Below are 26,963 nucleotides of genomic sequence, written 5' to 3' on the forward strand. Positions count from 1 at the left end.
GCAATAAATTCGTAGCAGCTGACAGCATGAACAGGTGGTCCTGGGAGGAGACAGTGCTTGGCAATGATGACACAGCCATAGTGGTTGGATCTCCGTCTCTCACACTAGGGCTACTTGTCAGTCTGCTGTGACTGTGTCTCAGGTGACTGGGGCACACAGTTGCTATCCACTTCACAGCTGATTAGTAGATTCAAGTGTTTACTAGGATCTTTCAAGTACACAGCCTCTCGGAAACATAGTCCTGAGCCTCTAATGCTCTGTGTATGTGGGTGCGCGTGTACCTGTGTATTTATGTTTGTGTGTCGAGGAGGGAAAACCATGAAAGGGAGGAAGTTCAGAAGAAGCGTATTACAGGGTCATATGCATGAAGCTGGTAAAGAACAACAGCGTACTTAGGCTCAAGTACCAAAATTTGTAGCCTCAGGGAGAAGCGTGCTGGCAGAAATAGAGGAAGGCTGGAGTGTTCTGACTGAAATATGGGGTTCCTGTCCAAGGGAATGCGATTCTGAAAGTCAAAGGTACAAGCCAAGCCAAAGACTATATAGGGCAAATCTAAGGTCTAAACACGAAGAAGGAGAGCTTGAAGAGCACGTGTAGTTACTGAGTCTGAAGGGCGAAAGGTGGGATTTGAGGTCAAGATTAGGAAGCCAAGGATTCAGGGCCAAGTGGAGATGACAAAGGAGAGAAAGCTGGCCTGGAACAAGTTGGAGGTAGGATCAGAATCCTAAATAGTTTCTTCAAATCCCTCAGAAGCTCTTTGTGTCTTAGAATTGTGTTTCGGCAGATTAGTGGTTCAAGTGAGAGTGGGGCTGGGTTAAAGGGTCTGGGTTGCGGGGGTGCAGGTGGAGCTTAAATGGAGCATATGAGTCTAGAGAATGGGTATAGTTATTTAGTGGGGAGTGGTGGGAAAGGGGTGCAAGAAGGGGTGTTCATAGGTAAAGGGGGAGGCTTCTTCAGCCAGACTGTGGTGGAGAGGCAGGTGCAGGATGGCTTCTGACAGTCAGAAGGTATTGACCGCCATGATGTGCCAGACCCTAAGCAAAGATGTTTTAATTTCTCCTCCAGATATTAAGTCAAGGCACCTATTATCTAGTGGAGAAAATAAAACTTGATTCCAGAGTTTAGAGCCTGGGTGATTGCCTAAACTGTGGTATCGTTAAGGGGGAGAGGGGAACAGGACAAGGTTTGAAGGGAGGATATGAAAGAATAATGTTGTGGTTAGAAGGCAGATTATGTAGTCAAACTATGTGGGTTCAGACTCCACCTTTGCCACCTACTATGTGTGTGAATTTAGGCAGGTTTCTTATCCCCACTGTGCGTCAGTTTCTTCATCTATGAAATTGATATAATAATGATTGCTACCTCATGGTATCATTGTGATGATTAATTGAAGTGACGCATGTAAAGTGCTTAGAATAGTGCCTAATATGTAAGTGCCCAGAATGGTAGCAGTGACAATCATGAGGAGGAGGGAGAGGATTCAGTTTGATGCTTGATGGTTTAAGTAATAGGAAAGTATCCAGGTGGAGATACACATCAAAAGGAATGGTGAGACTAGAGACCTCAAGAAAAAACCCAGGCTTAGGAGCCATCTGCATGGAGATGGTAGTTGAATTGCAAAGATGGGATGAAACTGCTAAGGAGGAGGTTATAGAGAGAAAGCAGTTTTGTACCCAGAGGGCATTTAACAATGCCTGGAGACTCTTTTGGTTGTCCTAATTGGGGCTGGGGAGCAGTGCTACTGTCTCTACTACATAGAGGCCAGGGATGCTGCTACATATTTTACAGTGCACAGGACATTTCCCCACAACAGAGAAATACTGACCCCAAATGTCAGTAGTGCCAAGGTTGAAAAACTCTCAGAGTTTCTCAATCGCAGCTGTCTGGAGAGTGTGTGTAAAATTGCAGGGATGAAGCTGATAAACAGAAAGCCGGGGAAGTCCAAGGTCATAGAAACCGTGAGAGGAGAGAAATTAAAGACTGAGGGGTATCAGCAGTGCTAAATGATACAGACAGGTCAGTAGTGAGAGCAAATGGAGTTGGTGACTAGTAGACTCTTCAGTGCTGGAGGAGACCGGGCAGCAGGCTTTATGTGACTTTCTAACTAAGATTGGTGGTTAAAAGTAGGAGGGGAGGCAGCACTGCCATAGGAAAAGGGTTATTCTGCATTCTTCTTTACTTCCTGTTTTGACTGTGTTACCCTAACAACTTATAGGTCAGATTCCTAGTCCCCTGATGCCCCTCTTGTTTTAGCAACAAGTGTGATTAGAGGCAAATCTGGATTAGTGAATAGTTCCAAGAGTATAAAATTTGTGCAGCTATATCATTTTAGAGATAAAAGGAAGGTTGAGTTTAGCTTTTCATTTTTAATAGCTCAGGAACCTGAGGCCCTGAGAGATTCCGTGACTTGTCCAAAGTCACGCAGCTGGTTGGTTCTGAAAACATCCACGGCCTCTAACTCCCCATTCCGAGTGCTCTCTTCTGTGCCAGGTTGCTTTCTGGTGGTCTCATAATGGTTCTCAGAGGCTCAGTTTCCTTTTCAGGAGGAGGTTACTAGATAGAGTGGTTGTCAGAGCCCTGACCTGGGAAAGGCTGACCTGAGGTGAATCTTTGCTCCATAGCTTACCTGCTGCGTAATTCCGGGCCAGTGACTTTACCACTGTGGGCTTCAGTTCCCCTACCATAAAATGAAAGTATTATTGCCTGCCTGAGGATTAAATCAGAAACACGTCTGTGATGGCACCTGGAATGCTGCCTGCACGTGGTCGCTCTTAATATCTTCATCGTTATTATTCATAAGACTGTATCTTTGTCGCAGATTAAAAGGCAAGAGAATGTCCAGTGACAGGAACCAGGCAAAAGTTAGGCATGCCATCTGTTTCTCCCCACCTTGCTCCTAACTCCATCTCCTACTTTGTGATAAGAGCAGTATCATGAGGGTTGGTGCTGCTGTGGTTATACAAGGTTTTAAAGCACATGTCTCTCCAGTATATTGTGATGATGTCTGTTTGTCATTGATGAGCCTGTCACTCATTGGATCAGTTAGACCTTTTTCAGAGTTTTTCCAGACACTAAACCTGGCTCTTCTGAGGAGCCGCAGGATGACTCAGGGTCCCATAGAGGAATGTTCAAATGGCAGGAGCAGCACATGCTAAAAGTGCTTAGTTGTTGTGGAAGCCATTATTTTAACTTTAGTTGAAAAGGACTTTTAAAAACCTTTGATTTGTGGTAGAAAAGCGGAATCAGATTAGGAAGGAAAGGTCTAGTATTTACTGGGAAGGCAAAGAATAAAATGCTGACATGTTTGAGACTAAGGTTCAAGCTGAAGAATTGTCCTGCCTGGCCCTTTGGATGCTCAGCCCACCCCTAGACCTTCTCTAGGCTCCACTTCAGTGGCTATTTCGTTTTCTGTTTTAATTGTATTAACTTTTAAAAATAGACTTTATTTCTTAGAATAGTTTTAGATTCTCAGCAAAACTGAGCAAAAAATAGCATTCCCATATGCCCCCTGCCTCCACAGATACAGCCTCCAACATCAGTATCCCACGCCAGAGTGGTGCATTTGTTACAGTCAGTGAAACTACATCATTATTACCCAAAGTCCATAGTTTACATTAGGGTTCACTCTTGGTGGTGTACATTCTGTGGGTTTGGAAAAATGCACAGGGACATATTATCTACCACTACAGTATCATACAGAATATTTTCACTGCCCTAAGAATCCTCTGTGTTCTGCCTGTTCATCCTTCTCTCTCCCCAAACCTCTGACATCCACTGAGCTTATTACTGTCTCCATAGCCTTTTCTAGAATTTCATACAGTTGGAATCATACAGGTTGAATTCTTTCATTTAGTCATATGCATTTAAGGTTCTTCCATGTCTTTTCATGGCTTGATAGCTCTTTTTTTACACTGAATAATATTCCGTTGTCTGAATGTATCACAGTTTATTCATCCATTTACCTACTTAAAGACATGTTGGTTGCTTCCAAGTTTTGGCAATTGTGAATAAAGCTGTAAACACCCATGTGCAGGTTTTTGTGTGGACCTAAATGTTCAGCTCCTTTGGGTAAATAGCAAGGAGCATAATTGCTGGATCCCATGGTAAGCGTATGTAGTTTTCTAAGAAATTGCCAAACTGTTTTCCAAAGTGGCTGCACCATTTTGCATTCTCATCAGCAGTGAATGAGAGCTGCTCTACACCCTCATCAGCATTTGGTGTTGTGATTGTTCAGATTTTGGCCATTCTAATAGGTGTGTAGTGGTATCTCAGTGTTGTTTTGATTTGCATTTCCCTAATGACATATCATGTTGAGAATCTTTCCAATGCTTCTTTGTCACCTCTATATCTTCTTTGATGAGATGTCTGTTCAGGTCATTGGCTCATTTTTTAATTGGGTTTTCTTATTGTTGAGTTTTAAGAGTTCTTTGTATATGTTGATAACAGTCCTTTATCAGGTGTGTTTTCTTCCAGTCTGTGTCTTGCCTTCTCATTCTCTTAAGTGTCAATTCTCAGAGAACAAGTTTTTTAATTTTAATGAAGTCCAGCTTATCAATTATTTCTTTCATGGATAGTGCCTTTGGAATTGTATCTAAATAGTCATCACCATACCCAAGGTCATCTATGTTATCTTCTAGGAGTTTTATAGTTTTGCATTTTACATTTAGGTCCATGATTATCTTGAATTAATTTTTGTGAAAGATATAAGATCCCTGGCTAGATTCTTTTTTTTTTTTTTGCATGTGGACGTCCAGTTGTTTCAGCATCATTTGTTAAAAAGACTGTGTTTTCTCCATTTGTATTGCCTGTGCTCCTTTGTTCAGTATCAGCTGACTGTATTTATGTGGATCTATTTATGAGCTCTGTTCTGTTCCACTGATATATTTGCTTGTTCTTTCAGCAATACCACACTGTCTTGATTACTGTAGCTTTATAGTAAGTCTTTAAGTTGAGTAGTGTCAGTCTTCTGACTTTGTTCTTTTTCTTCAGTATTGTATTGACTATTATGGGGCTTTTACCTCTCCATGTAAACTTTAGAATCAGTTTGTTAATATCCATAAAAAAACTTGCTGGGATTTTGATTGGGACTGCATTGAATTCATAGATCAAGTTGGGAAGAACTGACATCTTGACAATTTTCAGTCTTCCTGTCTATGAACATGGACTGTCTTTACATTTTTTTCTCCTTTGATTTCTTTCATTTTCTTTCATTTCTCCTTTGATTTCTTTCATTTTCAGTTTTCCTCATATACATTTTGTACATATTTTGTTCAGTTTATACCTAAGTATTTCATTTTGGGGGTACTAATATAAATGGTATTGTGTTTTAAAATTCAAATTCCATTTGTTCACTGATGGTATATATAGGGAAGTGACTGACTTTTCTATATTAGCTCTGTATCTGGCAACTTTGTTATAACTGCTTATTAGTTCCAGGAGCTTTTTTTGATGACTCTTTTGGATTTTCTACATAGATGATCACGTCAATTGTGAACAAAGGCTGTTTTATTTCTACCTTCTCAACGTGTAAACCTTTTATTTCCTTTTGTCTTTTGAAAAGGAGTAGTGAGAGGAAACATACTTACCTTGTTTTTGATCTTAGCAGGAGAAGTCTAGTTTCTCACCATTAAGTATGTTAGCTGTAGATTTTTTGTATATTTTTTATGAAGTTGAGAAAGTTCTCTGTTCCTAGTTTGCTGATGGTTTTTATCATAAATAGACATTAGATTTTGTCAGGAGCTTTTTTTGCATCTACTGATATGATCATGTGATTTTTCTTCTTTAGCCTGTTGATGGTAGATCATATGAACTGGTTCTCAAATGTTGAACCAGCCTTGCATACCCAGGATAAATCCCACTTAGTCGTGGTATATAATTCCTTTTATGCATTGTTGGATTCGATTTGCTAATATCTTACTGAGGATTTAACTTCTTTTTGAGCCATATTTCTTTTAAAAAATTACTCTTCAAGAAAAGATAAGTGCTACACATTATTGTAGAAAATTTGGACTGAAAAGTAAAAAAAAGAAAAGTACCCTTAATTCCAGCACTCAGAGATAGCCACTCTCCAACATTTTGGTATATTTCTTACAGTCTTTTATAATACAAATAATAATACAGCAGCAGTAAATATCACATTACTTCATTGAGTGCATACGTGAAGTAACTAAGTGATAACTGAGGTAGAGATCCCATGGTACTCTTAACCAAATGAGGAAAGGAGGTAAAGAAGATACAAATGACTGCTTTTGTCTAGAGGCTGCTGATGAAGATGAGAAAAATGGTTTGGCAAGAGATTAAATGTTCATTTTAATAGCGTTTTCTCTACCCTTCTCAACGCCCCATTGTAAAATCCAAGCAATCCAGGCTCCTAACCACGTTGTCAGGAAAATGTTTGCCATCCCTCAGAATGTTGGTAATAGAATGTAGTTCACAGTTTTTGTTTTTTTCATAGGTCTTATCTGCTGTGTTTCTAGCCTGTTGGATAATTTTCCAAGCCTTAGGAGTGGACAGTTGTTTTATTCACAAATAGTGGCTCTTCCACTCATACACAAAAGACATAGGAAAATGGGAGATCCAGCCGTCCACTGATAAAGGACTCTGTCCTACTTGTTGATGGAGCTCTTCCTTTGTCCTCACTGGAGCCCGGCAGAGGTTTGCAAGGAGCTCTCTCGAGGTCAAATGCCAGAATAAACCCCAGGCTATACAGAAGGCTTAACTTAGAGATTTCCTACCTGGAAGTTTCCATAGACACTGGCATGCTGAGAGGGTGCCATGCTGTGGGAGTGAGGACAGATTGCAGCATTGAAAAAGTTCCATTTTCTGCTTTTTTATTATACTCTTTTTGAATAGTAGTCATTCAGAAGAGGAAAAGGGGAGTAAAAATGGACTTTTTCACCTTTGGGGAGGTATTTAGCATCTTCACACTCTATTTCATGCACTTCACAAGTTTTTTAGTCATTTTTGGAATGGGCTCCTTTAAAGTTACTTGCAGGAAATTTGGCTAAGAGAACAAGTATTTCTGAAAGCTTCAATCATTGTAGACTCAGATACTTTTCCTTTGTGTAGCTTCCTGCTCCTGACCCTGTTCCATCTTTCTCAGTTCATCCCAGCAATGTTTTTCTGGAACAAATCTTTCTTAAGCCATCATGCTTTCTAGCTATTATGCTTGTTGTTTTTATAATCTGCCTATAATAAAAATGTAAATAAAACCTTGGTTTCCTAGAGGCCAGCTAGCTGGGAGGTAATGGCTTCCAGCCTATGTCAAACACATTAAATGCTGGTGTTTTTTAAGTACAAGCTCTTAATTCAAGGTTTTATGTGTTTAATTATGTGTGTGTTAATATAAAGTGCCAGTCTGCATGCCTCTTGGGTCTGGTCTAGCTTAGAAATATTAACTATAAGAGCATAAAGAAAGTACCATGGAATGAGACTTAGCTCTTCAAATGTATATCCTTTATCCCAAGATTCACTTCGGGGGAACAAACATCCTAGTGGGGATAACAACAGAAGCAACCTGTTAACTGAAGAAATATCTCAGTTAAGAAGAAATAAATATGAAGAACCTGAAGCAGGCAGAAAGGGATCATTAGAGGCAATGTGTTATAGCAGGAACTACACTGACTAGACCAGAGGAAAGTTGGTTTCTAAACCATACTTTGTTACTGTACCTCTCTGGGACCTTTTTTTTTTCCAACCTGTAAAGTTGGACTCAGCTCTAGTAAGAACTATCAGATGTTCACTAGTTAGTTCTGACGATTCACAAATAAGCTGCTTATTTTTTCAAATTACAATGCTGTGTTTAAGTAATTTTAGAAAATGTTATATTTAAGTAATAGCTGCTTTTCACCTAATGCAACCGTAACAAAGTTATGTCAACTTGCTTACAACCTAGGGCTTTAAAGTTTTAACAACTTAGGGACCAATCAGTTGACCAAAGAGAACAAACTCTTTTTACGGTTTTGTTTGTGTAGAGCAGCGGTCCCCAACCTTTTTGGCACCAGGGAGCAGTTTTGTGGAAAACAGTTTTTCCACGGACTGGTGAGGGGGGGAGTGGTTTCAGGATGATTCAAGCACATTACATTTATTGTGCACTTTATTTCTGTTATTATTACATTGTAATATATAATGAAGTAATTATACAACTCACCATGATGCAGAATCGGTGGAAGCCGTGAGCTTGTTTTCACTTGCCACTCACCAATAGGGTTTTTTTTTTTAAACTTTCAAAATCCTTTCAAATTCATGATTGATATTTTTTATTTTTATTTTTTATTTATTTATTTTTTAACATCTTTATTGGGGTATAATTGCTTTACAATGGTGTGTTAGTTTCTGCTTTATAACAAAGTGAATCAGTTATACATATACATATGTTCCCATATGTCTTCCCTCTTGCGTCTCCCTCCCTGCCACCAATAGGGTTTTGATATGAGTCTGCAAGCAATTGATTTGTTATGGTCTCTGTGCAGTCAGACCTCTCTGCTACTGATAAACTGTATTTGCAGCCGCTCCCCAGCGCTAGCATCACTGCCTCAGCTCCACCTCAGATCATCAGGCATTAGATTCTCATAAGGAGCGCGCAACCTAGACCCCTCGCATGTGCAGTTCACAGTAGGGTTCGCGCTCCTATGAGAATCTAATGCCGCCGCTGATCTGACAGGAGATGGGGCTCAGGCGGTAATGTGAGCAATGGGGAGCGGCTGTAAATACAGATGAAGCTTTGCTTGCTCACCTGCCCACCGCTCATCTCCTGCTCTGCAACCCGGTTCCTAACTGGGAGTCTGGGGACCCCTGCTGTGGAGGACCCAGGTCCCTCAGGTGCGATTTTCCTGGAGAGCACTACCAGTGCCCTAGGAAGTACTTCAGGGAGGAAGGGGAGATTCTTCTTTTAGCCAGAGTGGTTTTACTTTTGGTTCTATTATACTTTGGGGTTCTACATTAAGACTTTGTTTGGGGCAAGGGAAGTTCTGTGGCTTTAAAAAGATTTGACAGTTACTAGTAGATCCTATTTTAAAAAAGGAATCTTTTACATCACCAGTTTTATCATTCTGTGATATATCCTGCCTTCTCTCTTCTCTGCTTATGAAGAATTTTCTCTGTGGACATAACTCGTGTGTGGTATACTCAAGAGTATGGGACTGTTACTCTCACCTTTGGGGAGCTGTAGGATAGAGGCTGAAGAAGTTCTAGGAAACCTAGTCAAATGATGTCAGTGGCTTCCAACTAGCAGGTGCTGATGCAAAGGGCCTGCTGCTCCTGGAGAACTGTGAAGTTTATGGCAGGATGGAGTTTTAATGATGAGGTGAAATGAAACCTGAAAGGGAGTTTTGTAAGTTGTTTCATTCCTGCCGTTGGTAGGAGTCCTTTCTCCAGAGTACTCAACCTACCACTTGCCTAATCCCCCAGGGTGTCTCTCCTTTGGGCTCTGGATTTAAATAAATGCCCTGACCCAGAATTTGTTCTTGCCATTTTGAGCTAGGTTGGAGAATACCTGTCTGTTGATTAGTAGAGAACTGGAATGAGAAGGCAGCATAAAATTTTTATAGAGTAAATTATTCTGCTTTCAATTCTCATTTGTGGCCTGATCTGTATAAAAATAAATTGCATAAAATAAAGGTTGAAAAACCTGTGTAAAGTAAAGGAAAATAGCGAATTTAATTTTTAAAAACCATGATTTATTCACCTACTGAAGTGTAGTCCCCACCTTTCCTGACTGTAATGTCAACTTCCTAACTTCAAATCACATGTGTATGTGATGTCTAGTAAAATAGGTTGTGAGTCAGTTTTTATTATGCAGTCCATTTTTAGTCACTTGGAAGAGCTTTTCTTAGGAATTCAGAAAAGTTCATACCTTAGCTAAAACTTCCTAGGTTAGTCTCTAAGAGAAGTTCCTAGGTCTTATAAGACCAAATTTATTTCAAGGGTAGAGATCCATGTCCACTGATAAATGATCACCATAGAGCATAACAGCCTTGAAATATATACACTAAAAATAAAAAGGAATTATATAAATAAACACAAATCACAGTTCTCAATCTGATAAAGAACTTGCCAGGACATTAATAATATTTAACACTCCCCCCACTTTTCTTTAGCACCAGGGAGAGTACCTGCAAAGAGTATATGAATTCATGAGGGCTTATGTCACTTAGTCACTTGATATGTGAATGGGTACATGTCCTACAGGCCTTATTTTGAATTGACGTTTTTATGGCAGTGTTACAAAAGATGCTTAAAGTATCAAGCCTATTTCAATTTTTAAGGGGCTAATAAAAAATGGCCTCATCTTACCCTCTCCTTTAGTCCTTCTCTTTCTCAATCTCCTTTTTAGGTTTTCCCAGTTAGACTTCTCTTCTGACAGACTGTTATAGCGAACAGAGCACCAGACTGGGAGCAAGAAGATTGGAGAACTTTGTGTCTCCTAAAAGATTGCAACTGGGTCTGTTTCCTTACCTGTGAAAGAAAGGGGTTCACTTAGATGACAGCCACTTTCTCTTTTAGCTCTAAAATTCTCTATTGACTTTTGTCCTTTGGTCTACTGTTCTGCCTCTTCCCTGTTTCCTACCTCAGCTACTCAATATGCATAGTTGTTTGAAAGTACTCATAAAATAAACATGGTTATGAGGAAACATTAATAAGTGTAGCTATTGGCAAGATGTGGAGTTTAGAAGTTCTTATTTTGGTAGTTTCTCATTTTGTTTGCCTTATGCCCTAGCCAAATACAGCCTAGAGTCATATTTTAATTATTCTGCATAGTTGTTGTTGCAAAATAAAACAGTAATATATTTTCACCCATCAGAGAGTAAAGATTTAAAGACTTGATGATATCCAATATCAGTAAAGGTGTAGGCAAATGCTTACTTTCACACATTGTTGTGGGAATGTAATTGGTGCATCCTTTTTTGGAGGGCAATTTGGCAGTATCAGTCAGTAATTTTAGAATATATATAAATTAATTCAGTGACTCCAGAGGTTTCTGAAGAAATTCATGTACGGATATTAAGAGGTATAGCCAATGATGTTCATTGCTGTATTGTTCATAAAAGCAAAAAATTGGAAATATCCTGTATTTCCATTAAGAAGGGAAATATTTAATGGATATATTTATCCTTTTCTCTCTCTATATAAATATCCATATCTGTATATACCTGTATCATACAGACATTAAAAATAATACAATGAATGAATTGCTCTGTATGTACTAACATATTTTAAGTAGAAAAGCAAGACACAGAACCATATGTTCACCATGATCCATTTACATAAAAACAACATAATTGTCTGTACACATACAGGTATACCTTGTTTTACTGTGCTTCACTTTATTGTGCCTTGCAGATACTGTGTGTCTTACAAATTGAAGGTTTATAGCAACCCTACATCGAGCAGTGCTATTTTTCTAATAGCATTTGCTCACTTCATGTCCCTGTGTCACATTTTGGTAATTCTTGTAGTATTTCAAACTTTTTCATTATTATTGTACTTGTTATGTTGATCTGTGATCAGTGATCTTGATGTTACCATTGCAAAAAGATTATGACTCGCTGAAGGCTCAAATGATGGTTAGCATTTTTTAGCAAGGAAGTATTTTTAATTAAGGTATGTGCATTTTTGTAGACATAATGCTATTGCATACTTAATAGACTACAGTATAGTATAAACACAACTTTTATATGTACTGAGAAACCAAAAAACTTGTGTGCCTCTGTTTATTATAATATTCATTTTACCGTGGTGGTCTAGAACAGAACCCACAGTGTCTCCAAGGTATGCCTGTATATGAATTGATACATAACTAAAATAGAAAAATGGCTGGAAGGGCATGTATCAAACTGTTAACAGTAATTATCCCCTGAGAAGGAAAAAGGTATTGGGATAGAGAGAGAAGAGGAATTTCTTTTTCTTTTTTTTTTTAATATACACCCATCTATTAAATTTTTAAAAAGTAATCATATATTACTGGTATAAACGTAAACAAAGGAGAGATTGGAACCAAGATGGCGGAGTAGAAGGACGTGCTCTCACTCTCTCTTGTGGGAACACCAGAATCACAGCTAGTTGCTGGACAGTCATGACAGGAAGACACTGGAACTCACCAAAAAAGATACCTCACGTCCAAAGACAAAGGAGAAGCCACAATGAGATGGTACAAGGGGCGCAATCACAGTAAAATCAAATCCCATAACTGCTGGGTGGGTGACTCACAGACTGGAGAACACTTATACCACAGAAGTCCACCCACTGGAGTGAAGGTTCTGAGCCCCACGTCAGGCTTTCCAACCTGGGTTTCTGGCAATGGGAGGAGGAATTCCTAGAGAATCAGACTTTGAAGGCTACTGGGATTTGATTGCAGGACTTCGACAAAACTGGGGGAAACAGACACTCCACTCTTGCAGGGCACACACAAAGTAGTGTGCACATCAGGACCCAGGGGAAGGAGCAGTGACCCCAGGCTAGACTGAACCAGACCTACCTGCCAGTGTTGGAGGGTCTCCAGCAGAGGCGGGGGGTGGCTGTGTCTCACCGTGGGGACAAGTACACTGGCAGCAGAAGCTCTGGGAAGTACTGCTTGGCGTGAGCCCTCCCAGAGTCTGCCATTAGCCCCACCAAAGAGCCCCGGTAGGCTCCAGTGTTCGGTTGCCTCAGGCCAAACAACCAACAGGGAGGGAACCCAGCCCCACCCATCAGCAGTCAATCGGATTAAAGTTTTACTGAGCTCTGCCCTCCAGAGCAACAGTCAGCTCTACCCACCACCAGTCGCTCCCATCAGGAAACTTGCATAAGCCTCTTAGCCTCATCCACCAGAGGGCAGACAGCAGAAACAAGAAGAACTACAATCCTGCAGCCTGTGGAACAAAAACCACATTCACAGAAAGATAGACAAGATGAAAAGGCAGAGGGCTACGTACCAGATGAAGGAACAAGATAAAACCCCAGAAAAACAACTAAATGAAGTGGAGATAGGCAATCTTCCAGAAAAAGAATTCAGAGTAATGATAGTGAATGTGATCCAGGACCTCAGAAAAAGAATGGAGGCAAAGATCGAGAAGATGCAAGAAATGTTTAACAAAGACCTGGAAGAATTAAAGAACAAACAAACAGAGATGAACAATACAATAACTGAAATGAAAACGACACTAGAAGGAATCAATAGCAGAATGACTGAGGCAGAACGGATAAGTGACCTGGAAGACAGAATGGTGGAATTCACTGCTGTGGAACAGAATAAAGAAAAAAGAATGAAAAGAAATGAAGACAGCCTAAGAGACCTCTAGGACAACATTAAACACAACAACATTCGCATTATAGGGGTCCCAGAAGGAGAAGAGACACAGAAAGGACCCGAGAAAATATTTGAAGAGATTATAGTGGAAAACTTCCCTAACATGGGAATGGAAATAAGCCACCCAAGACCAGGAAGCGCAGAGAGTCCCAGGCAGGATAAACCCAAGGAGAAACACTCTGGGACACATAGTAATCAAATCGGCAAAAATTAAAGACAAAGAAAAATTATTAAAAGCAGCAAGGGAAAAATGACAAATAACATACAAGGGAACTCCCATAAGGTTAACAGCTGATTTCTCAGCAGAAACTCTACAAGCCAGAAGGGAGTGACGGCATGATATACTTAAAGTGATGAAAGGGAAGAACCTACAACCAAGATTACTCTACCCGGCAAGGATCTCATTCAGATTCGATGAAGAAATCAAAAGCTTTACAGACAAGCAAAAGCTAAGAGAATTCACCACCAAACCAGCTCTACAACAAATGCTAAAGGAACTTCTCTAAGTGGGATGCACAAGAGAAGAAAAGGACCTACAAAAACAAACCCAAAACAATTAAGAAAATGGTAATAGGAACATACATATCGATAATTACCTTAAACGTGAATGGATTAGATGCTCCAACCAAAAGACACAGGCTTGCTGAATGGATACAAAAACAAGACCCACATATATGCTGTCTACAAGAGACCCACTTCAGACCTACGGACACATTCAGACTGAAAGTGAGGGGATGGAAAAAGATATTCCACGCCAACGGAAATCAAAAGAAAGCTGGGGTAGCAATACTCATATCAGATAAAATAGACTTTAAAATAAACAATGTTACAAGAGACAAGGAAGGACACTGCATAATGATCAAGGGATCAATCCAAGAAGAAGACATAAGAATTATGAATATATATGCACCCAACATAGGAGCACCTCAATACATAAGGCAACTGCTAACAGCTATAAAAGAGGAAATCGACAGTAACACAATAGTACTGGGGGACTTTAACACCTCACTTACACCAATGGACAGATCATCCAAAATGAAAATAAATAAGGAAACAGAAGCTTTAAATGACACAATAGACCAGACAGATTTAATTGATATTTATAGGACATTCCATCCTAAAACAGCAGATTATACTTTCTTCTCAAGTGCACACGGAACATTCTCCAGGATAGATCACATCCTGGGTCACAAATCAAGCCTCAGTAAATTTAAGAAAATTAAAATTATATCAAGCATTTTTTGTGACCACAACGCTACAAGATTAGAAATGAATTACAGGGAAAACAACATAAAAAACACAAACACATGGAGGCTAAACAATATGTTACTAAGTAACCAACAGATCACTGAGGAAATCAAAGAGGAAATCAAAAAATACCTAGACACAAATGACAATGAAAACACGATGATCCAAAACCTATGGGATGCAGTAAAAGCAGTTCTAAGAGGGAAATTTGTAGCTATACAAGCCTACCTCAAGAAACAAGAAAAATCTCAAATAAACAATCTGTTACACCTAAAGGAACTAGAGAAAGAAGGACAAGCAAAACCAAAGGTCAGCAGAGGAAAGAAATCATAAATATCAGAGCAGAAATAAATGAAATAGAAACAAAGAAAACAGTAGCAAAGATGGATAAAACTAAAAGCTGGTTCTCTGAGAAGATAAACAAAATTGATAAACCATTAGCGAGACTCATCAAGAAAAAGAGAGAGAGGACTCAAATCAATAAAATTAGAAATGAAAAAGGAGAAGTTACAGCAGACATTGCGGAAATACAAAGCGTCCTAAGCATGCCTACTACAGGCAACTCTATGCCAATAAAATGGACAACCGTAGAAAGGTATAACCTTCCAAGACTGAACCAGGAAGAAATAGAAAATATGAACAGACCGGTCACAAGTAATGAAATTGAAACTGTGATTAAAAATCTTACAACAAACAAAAGTCCAGAACCAGATGGCTTCACAGGTGAATTCTATCAAACATTTAGAGAAGAGCTAACAGCCATCCTTCTCAAACTCTTCCAAAAAATTGCAGAGGAAGGAACACTCCCAAACTCATTCTGTGAGGCCACCGTCACCCTGATACGAAAACCAGACAAAGATACTACAAAAAAAGAAAATTACAGACCAATATCACTGACGAATATAGATGCAGAAATCCTCAACAAAATACTAGCAAACAGAATCCAGCAACACATTAAAAGGATCATACACCATGATCAAGTGGGATTTATCTCAGGGATGCAAAGATTCTTCAATATATGCAAATCAATCAATGTGATACACAATATTAGCAAATTGAAGAAGAAAAACCATATGACCATCTCAATAGATGCAGAAAAAGCTTTTGACAAAGTTCAACACTCATTTATGATAAAAACTCTCCAGAAAGTGGGCATAGAAGGAACCTATGTCAACATAATAAAGACCATTTACGACAAACCCACAGCAAACATCATACTCAATGGTGAAAAACTGAAAACATTTCCTCGAAGATCAGGAACAAGACAAGGATGTCCACTCTCACCGTTATTATTCAACATATTTTTGGAAGTCCTAGCCACGGCAGAGAAGAAAAAGAAATAAAAGGAATACAAATTAAAAAAGAAGAAGTAAAACTGTCGCTGTTTGCAGATGAAATGATACTATATATAGAGAATCCTAAAGATGCCACCAGAAAACTACTAGAGCTAATCAGTGAATTTGGTAAAGTTACAGGATACAAAATTAATGCACAGAAATCTCTTGCATTCCTATACACTAATGATGAAAAATCTGAAAGAGAAATTATGGAAACACTCCCATTTACCATTGCAACAAAAAGAGTAAAATACCTAGGAATAAACCTACCTAGAGAGACAAAAAACCTGATGAAAGAAATTAAAGATGATACCAACAGATGGAGAGATATACCATGTTCTTGGATTGGAAGAATCAATATTGTGAAAATGACTATACTACCCAAAGCAATCTAAAGATTCAATGCAATCCCTATCAAATTACCAATGGCATTTTTTTACGGAACTAGAACAAAAAATGTTAAAATTTATATGGAGACACAAGAGACCCCGAATAGCCAAAGCAGTCTTGAGGGGAAAAAAATGGAGCTGGAGGAATCAGACTCCCTGACTTCAGACTATACTATAAAGCTACAGTAATCAAGACAACATGGTACTGGCACAAAAACAGAAACATAGATCAATGGAACAAGACAGAAAGCCCAGAGGTGAACCCATGCACCTATGATCAACTAATCTATGACAAAGGAGGCAAGGATATACAATGGAGAAAAGACAGTGTCTTCATTAAGTGGTGCTGGGAAAACTGGATGTAAAAGAATGAAATTAGAACACTCCCTAACACCATACACAAAAATAAACTCAAAATGGATTAGAGACCTAAATGTAAGACTGGACACTATAAAACTCTTAGAGGAAGACATCGGAAGAGGACTCTTTGACATAAATCACAGCAAGATCTTTTTTGATCCACCTCCTAGAGTAATGGAAATAAATCCAAAAATAAACAAATGGGACCTAATGAAACTTCAAATCTTTTGTCCAGCAAAGGAAACCATAAGGAAGACGAAAAGACACCCTCAGAATGAGAAAAAATATTTGCAAACGAATCAACAGACAAAGGATTAATCTCCAAAATATATAAACAGCTCATGCAGCTCAATATTAAAAAAACAAACAACCCAATGCAAAAATGGGCAGTAGACCTAAATAGACGTTTCTCCAAAGAAGACATACAGATGGCCAAGAAACACATGAAAAGCTGCTCAACATCACTAATTATTAGAGAAATGCAAATCAGAACTACAATGAGGTATCACCTCACAGCAGTTAGAATGGGTATCATCAGAAAATCTACAAACAGCAAATCCTGGAGAGGGTGTGGAGAAAAGGGAACCCTCTTGCACTGTTGGTGGGAATGTAAATTGATAGAGCCACTATGGAGAACAGTATGGAGGTTCCTTAAAAAACTAAACATAGAATTACCATATGATCCAGCAATCCCACTACTGGGCATATACCCAGAGAAAACCATAATTCAAAAAGACACAGGCACCCCAGTGTTCATTGCAGCACTATTTACAATAGCCAGGTCATGGAAGCAACCTAAATGCCCACCGACAGACGAATGGATAAAGAAGAAGTGGTACATATATACAATGGAATATTACTTAGCCATAAAAAGGAACGAAATTGGGTCATTTGTTGAGACGTGGATGGGTCTAGAGACTGTCATACAGAGTGAAGTAAGTCAGAAAGAGAAAAACAAATATAGTGTATTAACGCATATATGTGGAACCTAGAAAAATGGTAAAGATGAACTGGTTTGCAGGGCAGAAATAGAGACACAGGTGTAGAGAACAAACTTATGGACACCAAGGTGGGGGAGAGCCGTGGGGTGGTGGTGGTCGTGGTGTGATGAATTGGGCGATTGGGATTGACATGTATACACTGATGTGGATAAAACTGATGACTAATAAGAACCTGCTGTATAAAAAAAATAAATAAAATTCAAAAAATAAATAAAGGAAAAAGTAAAAAGGACGGATAAGGAATTACTTCCTAAAGAATGAAAAAGGTAAGAAAGATTAGTGGGAAATTCATCAACGATATTAGAGGAGCATTGTTCAGAGGATATTCCCAAAACTTCAGGATCCCTTAGGACCCATGGTTTGTTTGTGTTTTGGTCAGGACTGCCTAGCACTTACAATAATAGCTCTACTCTTCCATTTCTTTGTGTGTCCAACTTATTCTTAATTGTCTGTTTTCTACAGGTAACCCGGGACCAGATGAAGGTGTTTATACAGCAGGAATTTAAGAAAGTTCAAAAAGTGATTGCTGATGAGGAGCAGAAGGCCCTTCATTTAGTGGACATCCAGGAAGCAATGGCCACAGCTCATGTGACTGAGATACTGGCAGACATCCAGTCCCATATGGATAGGTTGATGACTCAGATGGCCCAAGCCAAGGAACAACTTGATACCTCTAATGAATCAGCTGAGCCAAAGGCAGAGGTAAAGGAGAATGCCTATAATAATTAGCACAAGAAATAGGCAGAAACTGACTGCCATGTTTGTTAATTCTGGAAATTCCCTCATTTGGTCCCTAAACATGAATAGATTGAAAGCTTAGATAGTACGTAAGTGTTTAGATTGGTGTGTAAACCAGTTTGGAAGTATTGGCTGCTAGGGCCTGTGCTCAGCAACTAGGCCTAGCAGAATATTTGTACACCATGACTTAAAGGAGTATAGTCAGTGGGGCAAATACTATTCACAGTTAATAAGGGAAGCCAGAAATCATAGCCGGAGAAGAGGGCAATTGACAGATCCCAAGTTGTGAAATGAGCCTATAAATATGGGCTGAGTGAGAGTAAGTCAGGAAGTGGAGCATAAAGCAGGCCAAAATAAAAGATTTTGGACTGATTCTGTGAATAGTAAAAAGGTGCCTCAGGCTGGCTTTTATATGGAGCTAACTGCATAAATTGGGGGCATGACTGTTAGATTAAGAGAGGCATGTGGGCTAGAGCATTGTGAGGATCAAAAAAAGTATGAATGAAAGACACAAGATAAATGTTGAATCACTGTTTTAGTCATTACATTCATTGTTATTTTGTAATAGGAATAAAAGAATGTTAGATATTTTACCAAACAACATATTCAGGCATTTAGAATATTAATAAAAAAAGAAAATTTAAGGTGGCCATTTTTAAAAAATATAAAACTTATATTTCAGCCACTGGGGAGAAGCTATTGTTTATGAGGTTTCATACCATTATGTTGAAAATTCTGGTCAAGCTTATACCAGATACGTTTAGGGTAGGCCCTTCTAGAAGGAAACGTAGGAGAGTCCTGTGAAGTTTCTAGGACAGCTGCTGACTCAATGAGCTCAGCCTTAACTAACAGTTTTGCCTTGGCCCAGGAAAGCCTAGCCACAGAATAAACCAGTCAGCAGAAGAGCCAGGAGGCGGGTACTGTCTTTGCTGTCCTGACAGGAAACGTAAGAGACCATTGGACAGTTATCTGCTTCACTCATCCAAGGTTCTTGATTAATTTTCATCACTGTGTGAAAGGAATAGAATAGCTCTTGTTCTTTTTATTTCATCCTCAGAATTAACAAAGTGTGTGCCTAAATAAGTTTCTAGATAGGCAAGAGAGCATGTTATATTTATCATTTCATTTAATCCTTATTTCAGCATTCATTGTCTCCATTTTACAGATGGGCTATTGAGATGCTGAGAACTGCAGTCACTGACTCAGTGTCATTTAGTTAGCAGAAAAGAGAGACAGGACTCAGTCCATCCTGTTCCCATGCCTGTGCTTTTTCCCTACTATATGCTGTATATCAAACATCCCGTTTATATCTGTGGGAAGAATAAGGATAATCAGTGCCCTAGACAGCCTTGCATTCCTAAGACCTTCTACTCTGTGGAGGTGGTCACTTTGTGTCTTTTTAAAAAATTAATTAATTTAAATTTTTTTATTTAATATTGGAGTAGATTTTGTGTCTTGAAAAGTTCAACCTTAACTCAAGGGATCATTGGCATAACTCTGTGCCCAATTCCCCTCAGATTGGACCTTCCACCTTTATTCTGTGTGTTGATTAGGTTGTTTTTTCAAAAATAAAGATTTCATTTTTAAAGACATCTCCCTCTCTTTTATTTTCATTTCAAATAATGGATTTAGTCCTTCCCCAACATTAACTGTCCTTTAAGTACTTCAGTGACTCAACTGCACTATCCTTGTTAACTCTGATGGAATTACTCTCAGGGATATAAAGATGACAAGGACTAAGTACCAGGCGATGGACAAAATGAGCTATTAACAATGAGAAGTAGCATACATCTGGCTAGAGCTTTTACCCAGAGCTGTTATTATCTAATAGCCTCTCGTTCCAGCTAATCTGTTAACTTAGTGATCAGAGCAAATTTCCAGTACCTCTCTTTCACTCAACAGAATTCTTTTCTTCTCTTTGCATGGTATAGATTTTTTTAAATTACCTGTATTTTTAATTTAATCAAAAGATCCCCCCCACGATTTTATTGTGAAAATTTTCAAATGTACAGCAAAGTTGAAAGGAGTTTTTACAGATTACACCCATATACCTGCACCAAGATTCTGCCGCTAACAATTTACTATACTGATTCATTTTATATATATAGCCATCTTTCCAACCTTCTACCCCTCAATACATATTATCTTTGCATTTGCAAACAAATTGCATCTTCTGGTTCTGAACAAGATGGAGTAAATGCATTTCATTTTACTCTTTCCATTAATCACAGTAAAAATTTCTGGACAAAATACTAAGTCACCTACCAGAAGACTCTCAAAAGTGGAGGAAAGATGGCAGACTGACCAGGGACCTTGGGATATGAGGAGCCACACAGCAATGAGTACCCTGGGGCAGGGTGGGGGGGGTTTCTTGCTTCCTGTATATCGTGGCCTGGGTGCCCTGCAAACTGGAAATGCTAATGAGCATAGGCAAAAAGAACATCTCCAAGAAAAACCTGCTCTCTAGCCAAAGGACTGGGAAAAGGGCAGTTCAGCTGAAGAGAAGCCTTTTAATAATACCTGCATATTGTGGCAGTGAATCCCTTCCCAGCCCCAAGTGGCACCACAGTAATGCAGTCTATTTTATACCCTCGCCTATAGCAATGAGGTGTCACTTTTTTCTCCATGGAGCCTTTAGGTAAAAGTCTAACTTCTACCTGCCCCTCTCAGAAGTGAATGGTGGCCACCTCCCATGGAGCCTGAAGGTGGGACTCTGACTTATACCCCTCCCCCACAGTAATAGGAAGGGAATAACAGCCCACCCCTATGGAGACTGTAGATGGAACTTTAATTCCTCCCTTCCACTCCTGCATTAACTAGGCAAAGCCCCTCCCCAACTGAGTCAGTGGGTGGATTCATACCATCCCCTTTTACTGTGTAGTGATGAGTTTGTGCCCTTCCTCCTCCTGAGCTAACACTAGTGGAGACTATAGAGTCTCCATTGGAGCACTGTCACCTGAGGGAGGTGACCAGAATGGCACTGCAAAAGCTTTATAAACTCAATTGCCATTTGAACCATAAGCCACAAAAGTGGTCTAGGACATGTGTTCTGACCTAAATAGGTTGACTACCTGCTAGAATAGAAGATTTAAACAGGAACCAGGTCTTATAATGTCCAGGATACAGTCCATAGTTACTCATCATACCAAGAACCAATGAAATCTCAACTCTAATGAGAAAGAAAATCAGTAGATGCCAACACCTACATAGGGTGACATAGTATTTGGAATTATCAGACAAGGATTTTAAAGTCACTATTATAAAAATGTCTCAATAATCAATAACAAACTGGAAACAAATGAAAAATTTAAAAAATCAGCAAAGAAATAGAAGATTATAAAGAAAGAACAAATGAAATTTTAGAACTGCAAAATAGTGACTGACATAAAAATTTCACTGGACTGACTCAATGGCAAATTGGAAATGACAGAGGAAAGAATCAGTGAATTTGAAGACAGATCAATAGACATCCAATCTGAACAACCAAGAAAAAAGATTGAAAAATAATTGAATTGAGTCTCAGGGACCTATGGGACAATAAAGAAAGATCTAACATACATGTCACTTGTACAGTAAGGGGAGGAAAAGGAATATAGAGCTAAAAAAAATTCAAGAAATAATGGCTCAATACTCCTAAAATTTGGTTAAAAAACATAAACCTAGAGATTTAAGAAGCTGAGTGAACCCAAGTGAGATAAATCTAAGAAATCCATACCCAGACACATCAAAGTTAAACTTCCAAAAACTAAGGACAAATAAAAAATCTTGAAAGCAGAGCAGCCAGAGAGGAATGACACATTAGATACGGGGAACAATAATTCAAATGAACGTGGTATATGTAAGATTTTCTTCTGTAGCCATTGAAATGATTAAGTGGGTTTTCTCCATTATTCTGTTGTGATGGTTGATTACATTGGTTAATTTTACAATATTAAATCAACCTTTCATTCCTGAGATAAACTCCCACTTGATCATTAATGTATTATCTGGGTTCAATTCATTAATATCTTGTTAGAGATTTTTATGTCTGTGTTCAAAGAGGGATATTCATTTGTAAATTTGTATTTTTATAATGTAATTGTCAGGCTTTAGGATTGTCAGGTATTAGGATTATGCTGGCCTCAGAAAACAAGCTGAGAAGTATTTCCTCCTCATCTGTTTTCTGTAAGAGTTTATGTAAGACTGATGTTATTTCTTCCTTAAATATTTGATAGAATTTACCAACAAAACCATTTGTCCTGGAGTTTATGGGAAGGTTTTTGATAACCAATTCAGTTTATTTAATATAGAACTAGTCAAATTTTTTCATTTTATATTGATTTAAAATTTTCAAAATCTGTATTGGCTGTAATTTTCAAGGAATTTGTCATTTTCGTCTAAGTTGTTTTAGTTTCTAGTATAAAGTTGTTTATAGTATTTTCATATCATTTTTTAACTGTCTGTAGCCTCTGATGTGTCTATAGCCATCTTTCATTTCCGTTACTGATAATTTGTGATCTTCCCCCTTCTTGATCAGCCTAACTTGTATTTTATTAATTTTATTGGTCTTTTTAAAGAATTAACTTTTGGATTTGTTAATTTTACTCTTTGTTTTCTATTTTGTTTACATCTGCTTTTTTTTTTTTTTTTTTACTTTTTTTGAGTTTACCTTTTTTTTGTTTTTGTTTTTTTTTTAAGAATTAACTTGTTATCATCTGTACCTTTTTTTTTTTTTTGGCTGTGTTGGGTCTTTGTTGCTGCGTGTGGGCTTTTCTGTAGTTGCAGTGAGTGGGGGCTACTCTTCACTGTGGTGCGCGGGCTTCTCATTGGGTGGCTTCTCTTGTTGCAGAGCATGGGCTCTAGGTGTGCAGGCTTCAGTAGTTGTGGCACTTGGGCTCTAGGGCACGGGCTCAGTAGTTGTGGTGTACAGGCTTGGTTGCTCCACGGCATGTGGGATCTTCCTGGAGCAGGGCTCGAACCCGTGTCCCCTGCATTGGCAGGCGGATTCTTAACCACTGCGCCACGAGGGAAGCCCTACCTTGTTTTTTTTATCTAGCTTCATAGATCACGGATTTTACTACTTTCTTCTTTTATGTAAACTTTTAGAGCAGTACATTTCCCTCTAATTGCTGCTGTAGTTGAATCATACAACTTTGTTGGTTATGTTGTGTTTTCATTATCGTTCAGTTTGAAATATTTTTTCATTTACCATGTGATTTCTCCTTTTTGCTCATTGATTATTTAGGAGTATATTGTTTAGTTTCTAAATATTAGGGATTTTCCTACATTATCTTATTGTTACTCATTTCTAATTTAGTTCCGTTGTGATCAGAGAACCTATTCTGAATGATTTCCATCTTCTAACACTTAACTGAGACTTGCTTTATGGCCCAACATATGGTCTTGGTGAATGCATATGTGCACCTGAAAAGAATATGTATTCTGTAGTTTGAGGTAGTGTTCTACTAAATATCAATCAGGTGTTCAGATGATATATGTTTTTACTGATTTTTATGTCTAGTTCTATCAACTGCTGAGAGAGGGATGTTTAATTTCCAAGTATGATTAGGGATTATCTATTCCTTTCTTTAATTCTGTCAACTTTTCTTTAGATATTTTGAAGCTCTGTCATTAAGCAAATACATATTTATGATTGTTACATCTTCCTGATAAACCAACCCTTTAATCATTATGAACATTCCCTTTTTCTCTGATAATACTCTTTGTCTTGATAACAGTTTTATCTAATGTTAGTAGAGCCAATCTACTGTTTTTGTGGTTTATCTCTTTCCATCCATTTGCTTTCAGTCTGTCTGTATTGTTAAATTATGTCTCTGACAGATAGCCTATAGCTGGGTCTTAGTCATTTATCCATTCTGATAATCTCTGCCTTCTAATTCAAGTGTAATGTCCATTAACATTTAATGTTATTCTTAATATGGTTAAATTTAGGTCTTCCATTTTACAATTTGTTTTCTGTTTGTTCTTCTGTTTTTGTTCCTCTCATTGTCTTTTCCTGCTTTCTTTTGGATTTTTGAAACATTTATTTGAATTCCATTGTTATATATCCATTGGCCTTTTAGCTGTGTTACTTTGCATTATTTTTTAGTGGTTTCCATAAGGATTATAATACAGATCCTTAAATTTTCAGCCTACTTAAAATTAATATTGAACCACTTCACATAAAATGTAGATAGCTTGAAATTGTATAGACCAGCTGACCCTCTTTCCATATCCTTTATGTTATAGTTGTCACATGTATATAATCTACATATGTTATAAACACTGCAAGACAGTTATAATTTTAGCTTAAAGCCATATGCTTTTAAAGAAATTAAGAAGGAAAAAATAATTTCATATCTGTGTTTTTTTGTGTGTGTGTATGTGTACATATAGTTTTTAAGCAAGTTTGTAATAATAGTTGCATAACTCTAAATTTACTTAAAGTTATTTATATACACTTAAAACAGGTAATTTTATGGTATTATACCTCAATAAAGCTGATAAAAACAATGTGTCTAGATATCCCACCTGCCCAAGTGCTATTTGCCTTTGATTCATGAAGATTATTCTAAAACCAGAACATTAACACAGTGTATCTGTTTTAAGAAACCTTCAGGATAGATGAATTTGATTAGGTCAAGTAGAATCACAGAGTTTCCGGTTGAAGGAGTCCAAAGATTACAAGGTTTCATGGTGACATTTTTTTAAAATGTGTTTTAAATAAATCTTTTTTGGTCATCTTATAAAATATAGGGTAGGGGAAGAGTTTCAATACCAGTTCTATGTCCTGTGGTCTTTCTTCTCTTCAATAAGATGTGGTCTTTCCCCTCTTCAACTAACTAAAGTTATTTCTTTTTTAATCATTATAAAATGTTTAAAAGTCTTAGACACAGCAGAAAATAAATATAACACACTAACTTGATAGTTATCATTGGGTGTTATATCTATTCTATTTTTTAATTTTGTGTGTGTGTGTATGTGTTTCCCCAGCTTTATTGAGATATTGTTGACATATAACATATGTAAGTTTAAGGTGTACAATGTGATGATTTGATACATGTATATATTGCAAAATGATTACCCCAGTAAAGTTAGTTAACACCTTCATCCTCATGCCATATTTTTCTTAATGTCATATTTTCAGTTTTCTTCATATTATTAGAAATCCTTCATAAACATAATGTTCGAACCCTGAACCAGTGATACAAATTTGACTTATACCTCATTTTAAGTTATTTCCAACTTCTTATTGTCATTTATAACATTGTAGTGAATGTTTTAGTTTATAAATCATAAGTAATTATTGAGTCAAAGGTATGTACATTTTTTAGGCTTGTGCGTATTTATAAACTGTCCATAGAACAATTATATCAGTGTGTATTTTTATCACCAGTTTTTAAAATCTCTCATTTTTTGCCTGAATTTAGTTATATCTTTTACAAAACTCTTTGCCAAAGTATTTAAAAAATGTGTCTTTATTTTTACTTGCATGTCATGAGAATTTCCATCTTTTGTCTAGTTTTGAGAGAAGAGTACTGAGCTGCAGTGAGATAATCTTAGAAGAAGTTAGTTTAACCATTAAAAATGATACATGAATACCCTAAACATTTATTTTAAACTTGAAATAAAGATCTGTATATTTCTTTGATTCCAAGTCAGGGTCTTTTCTTTGAGGATATGGGTTTGCTGTTTGGAGTGGAGTGTCATATTTCTGGCATTAACCAAACCCATGCTCTATTGTCTGTAAGGTCCAATTTCAGTCTCTCTATAAGTGAGGAGGATAACATTTGAAGAAAGTGGAATGTAGAATCCTCGACTTTTTAAATGCCATTTTAAAAATTGAAGTATAGTTGATTTACAATGTTGTGGTAGTTTCAGATGTATAGCGAAGCGTTCAATTATATTCTTTTTCAGATTCTTTTCTGTTACAGGTTATTACAAAGTATTGAATATAGTTCCCTGAGCTCTACAGTCAGTCCTTGTTTATTTTATGTATAGTAGTGTATATCTGTTAATCCCAAACTCCTAATTTATCCCTCCCCACCCCTTTCCCCTTTAGTAACCATAAGTTTGTTTTCTATGTCTGTGAGTTCATTTCTGTTTTGTAAATAAGTTCATTTGTATCATTTTTCTAGGTTCCACATATAAATGATATCATATGATATTTGGCTTTCTCTGACTTACTTCACTTAGTATGATAATCTCTAAGTCCATCCATCTTGCTGCAAATGGCATTATTTCATTCTTTTTATGGCTGAGTGATATTCCATTGTGTGTGTGTGTGTGTGTGTGTGTGTATAAATATATACCACATCTTCTTTATCCATTTATCTGTTGATGGACACTTAGGTTGCTTCCATGTCTTGGCTATTGTAAATAGTGTTGCTGTGAACATTGGAATGCATATATCTTTTCGAATTAATATTTTCATCTTCTCTGGATGTATGCCCAGGAGTGGGTTTGTTGGATCATATAGTAACTCTATTTTTAGTTTTTTTAGGGAACCTCCATACTGTTCTCCATAGTGGCTGCACCAATTTATATCCCCACCAACAATGTAGGAAGATTCCCTTTTCTCCACACCCTCTTCAGCATTTATTATTTGTAGACTTTTTAATGATGG

The 26,963-nt window shown here is 37.7% G+C and overlaps 1 protein-coding gene across 3 annotated transcripts in view; it reads left to right on the forward strand.

The window, feature by feature from the left end:
- The window catches only part of TRIM44 (tripartite motif containing 44), a 108,936-nt gene that overhangs the window by 31,656 nt on the left and 50,317 nt on the right, over nt 1–26,963 (forward strand). For all 3 annotated transcript variants that reach the window (XM_029208374.1, XM_029208372.1, XM_029208373.1), the window contains exon 3: nt 18,083–18,322. In XM_029208374.1, the coding sequence (XP_029064207.1) occupies nt 18,083–18,322 (240 nt within the window). The remainder of the gene's footprint in view (nt 1–18,082; nt 18,323–26,963) is intronic.

Source organism: Monodon monoceros, unplaced genomic scaffold, assembly GCF_005190385.1.
Source record: "Monodon monoceros isolate NGI ecotype Baffin Bay Population unplaced genomic scaffold, NGI_Narwhal_1 Super_Scaffold_7, whole genome shotgun sequence".
NCBI lineage: Eukaryota > Metazoa > Chordata > Mammalia > Artiodactyla > Monodontidae > Monodon > Monodon monoceros.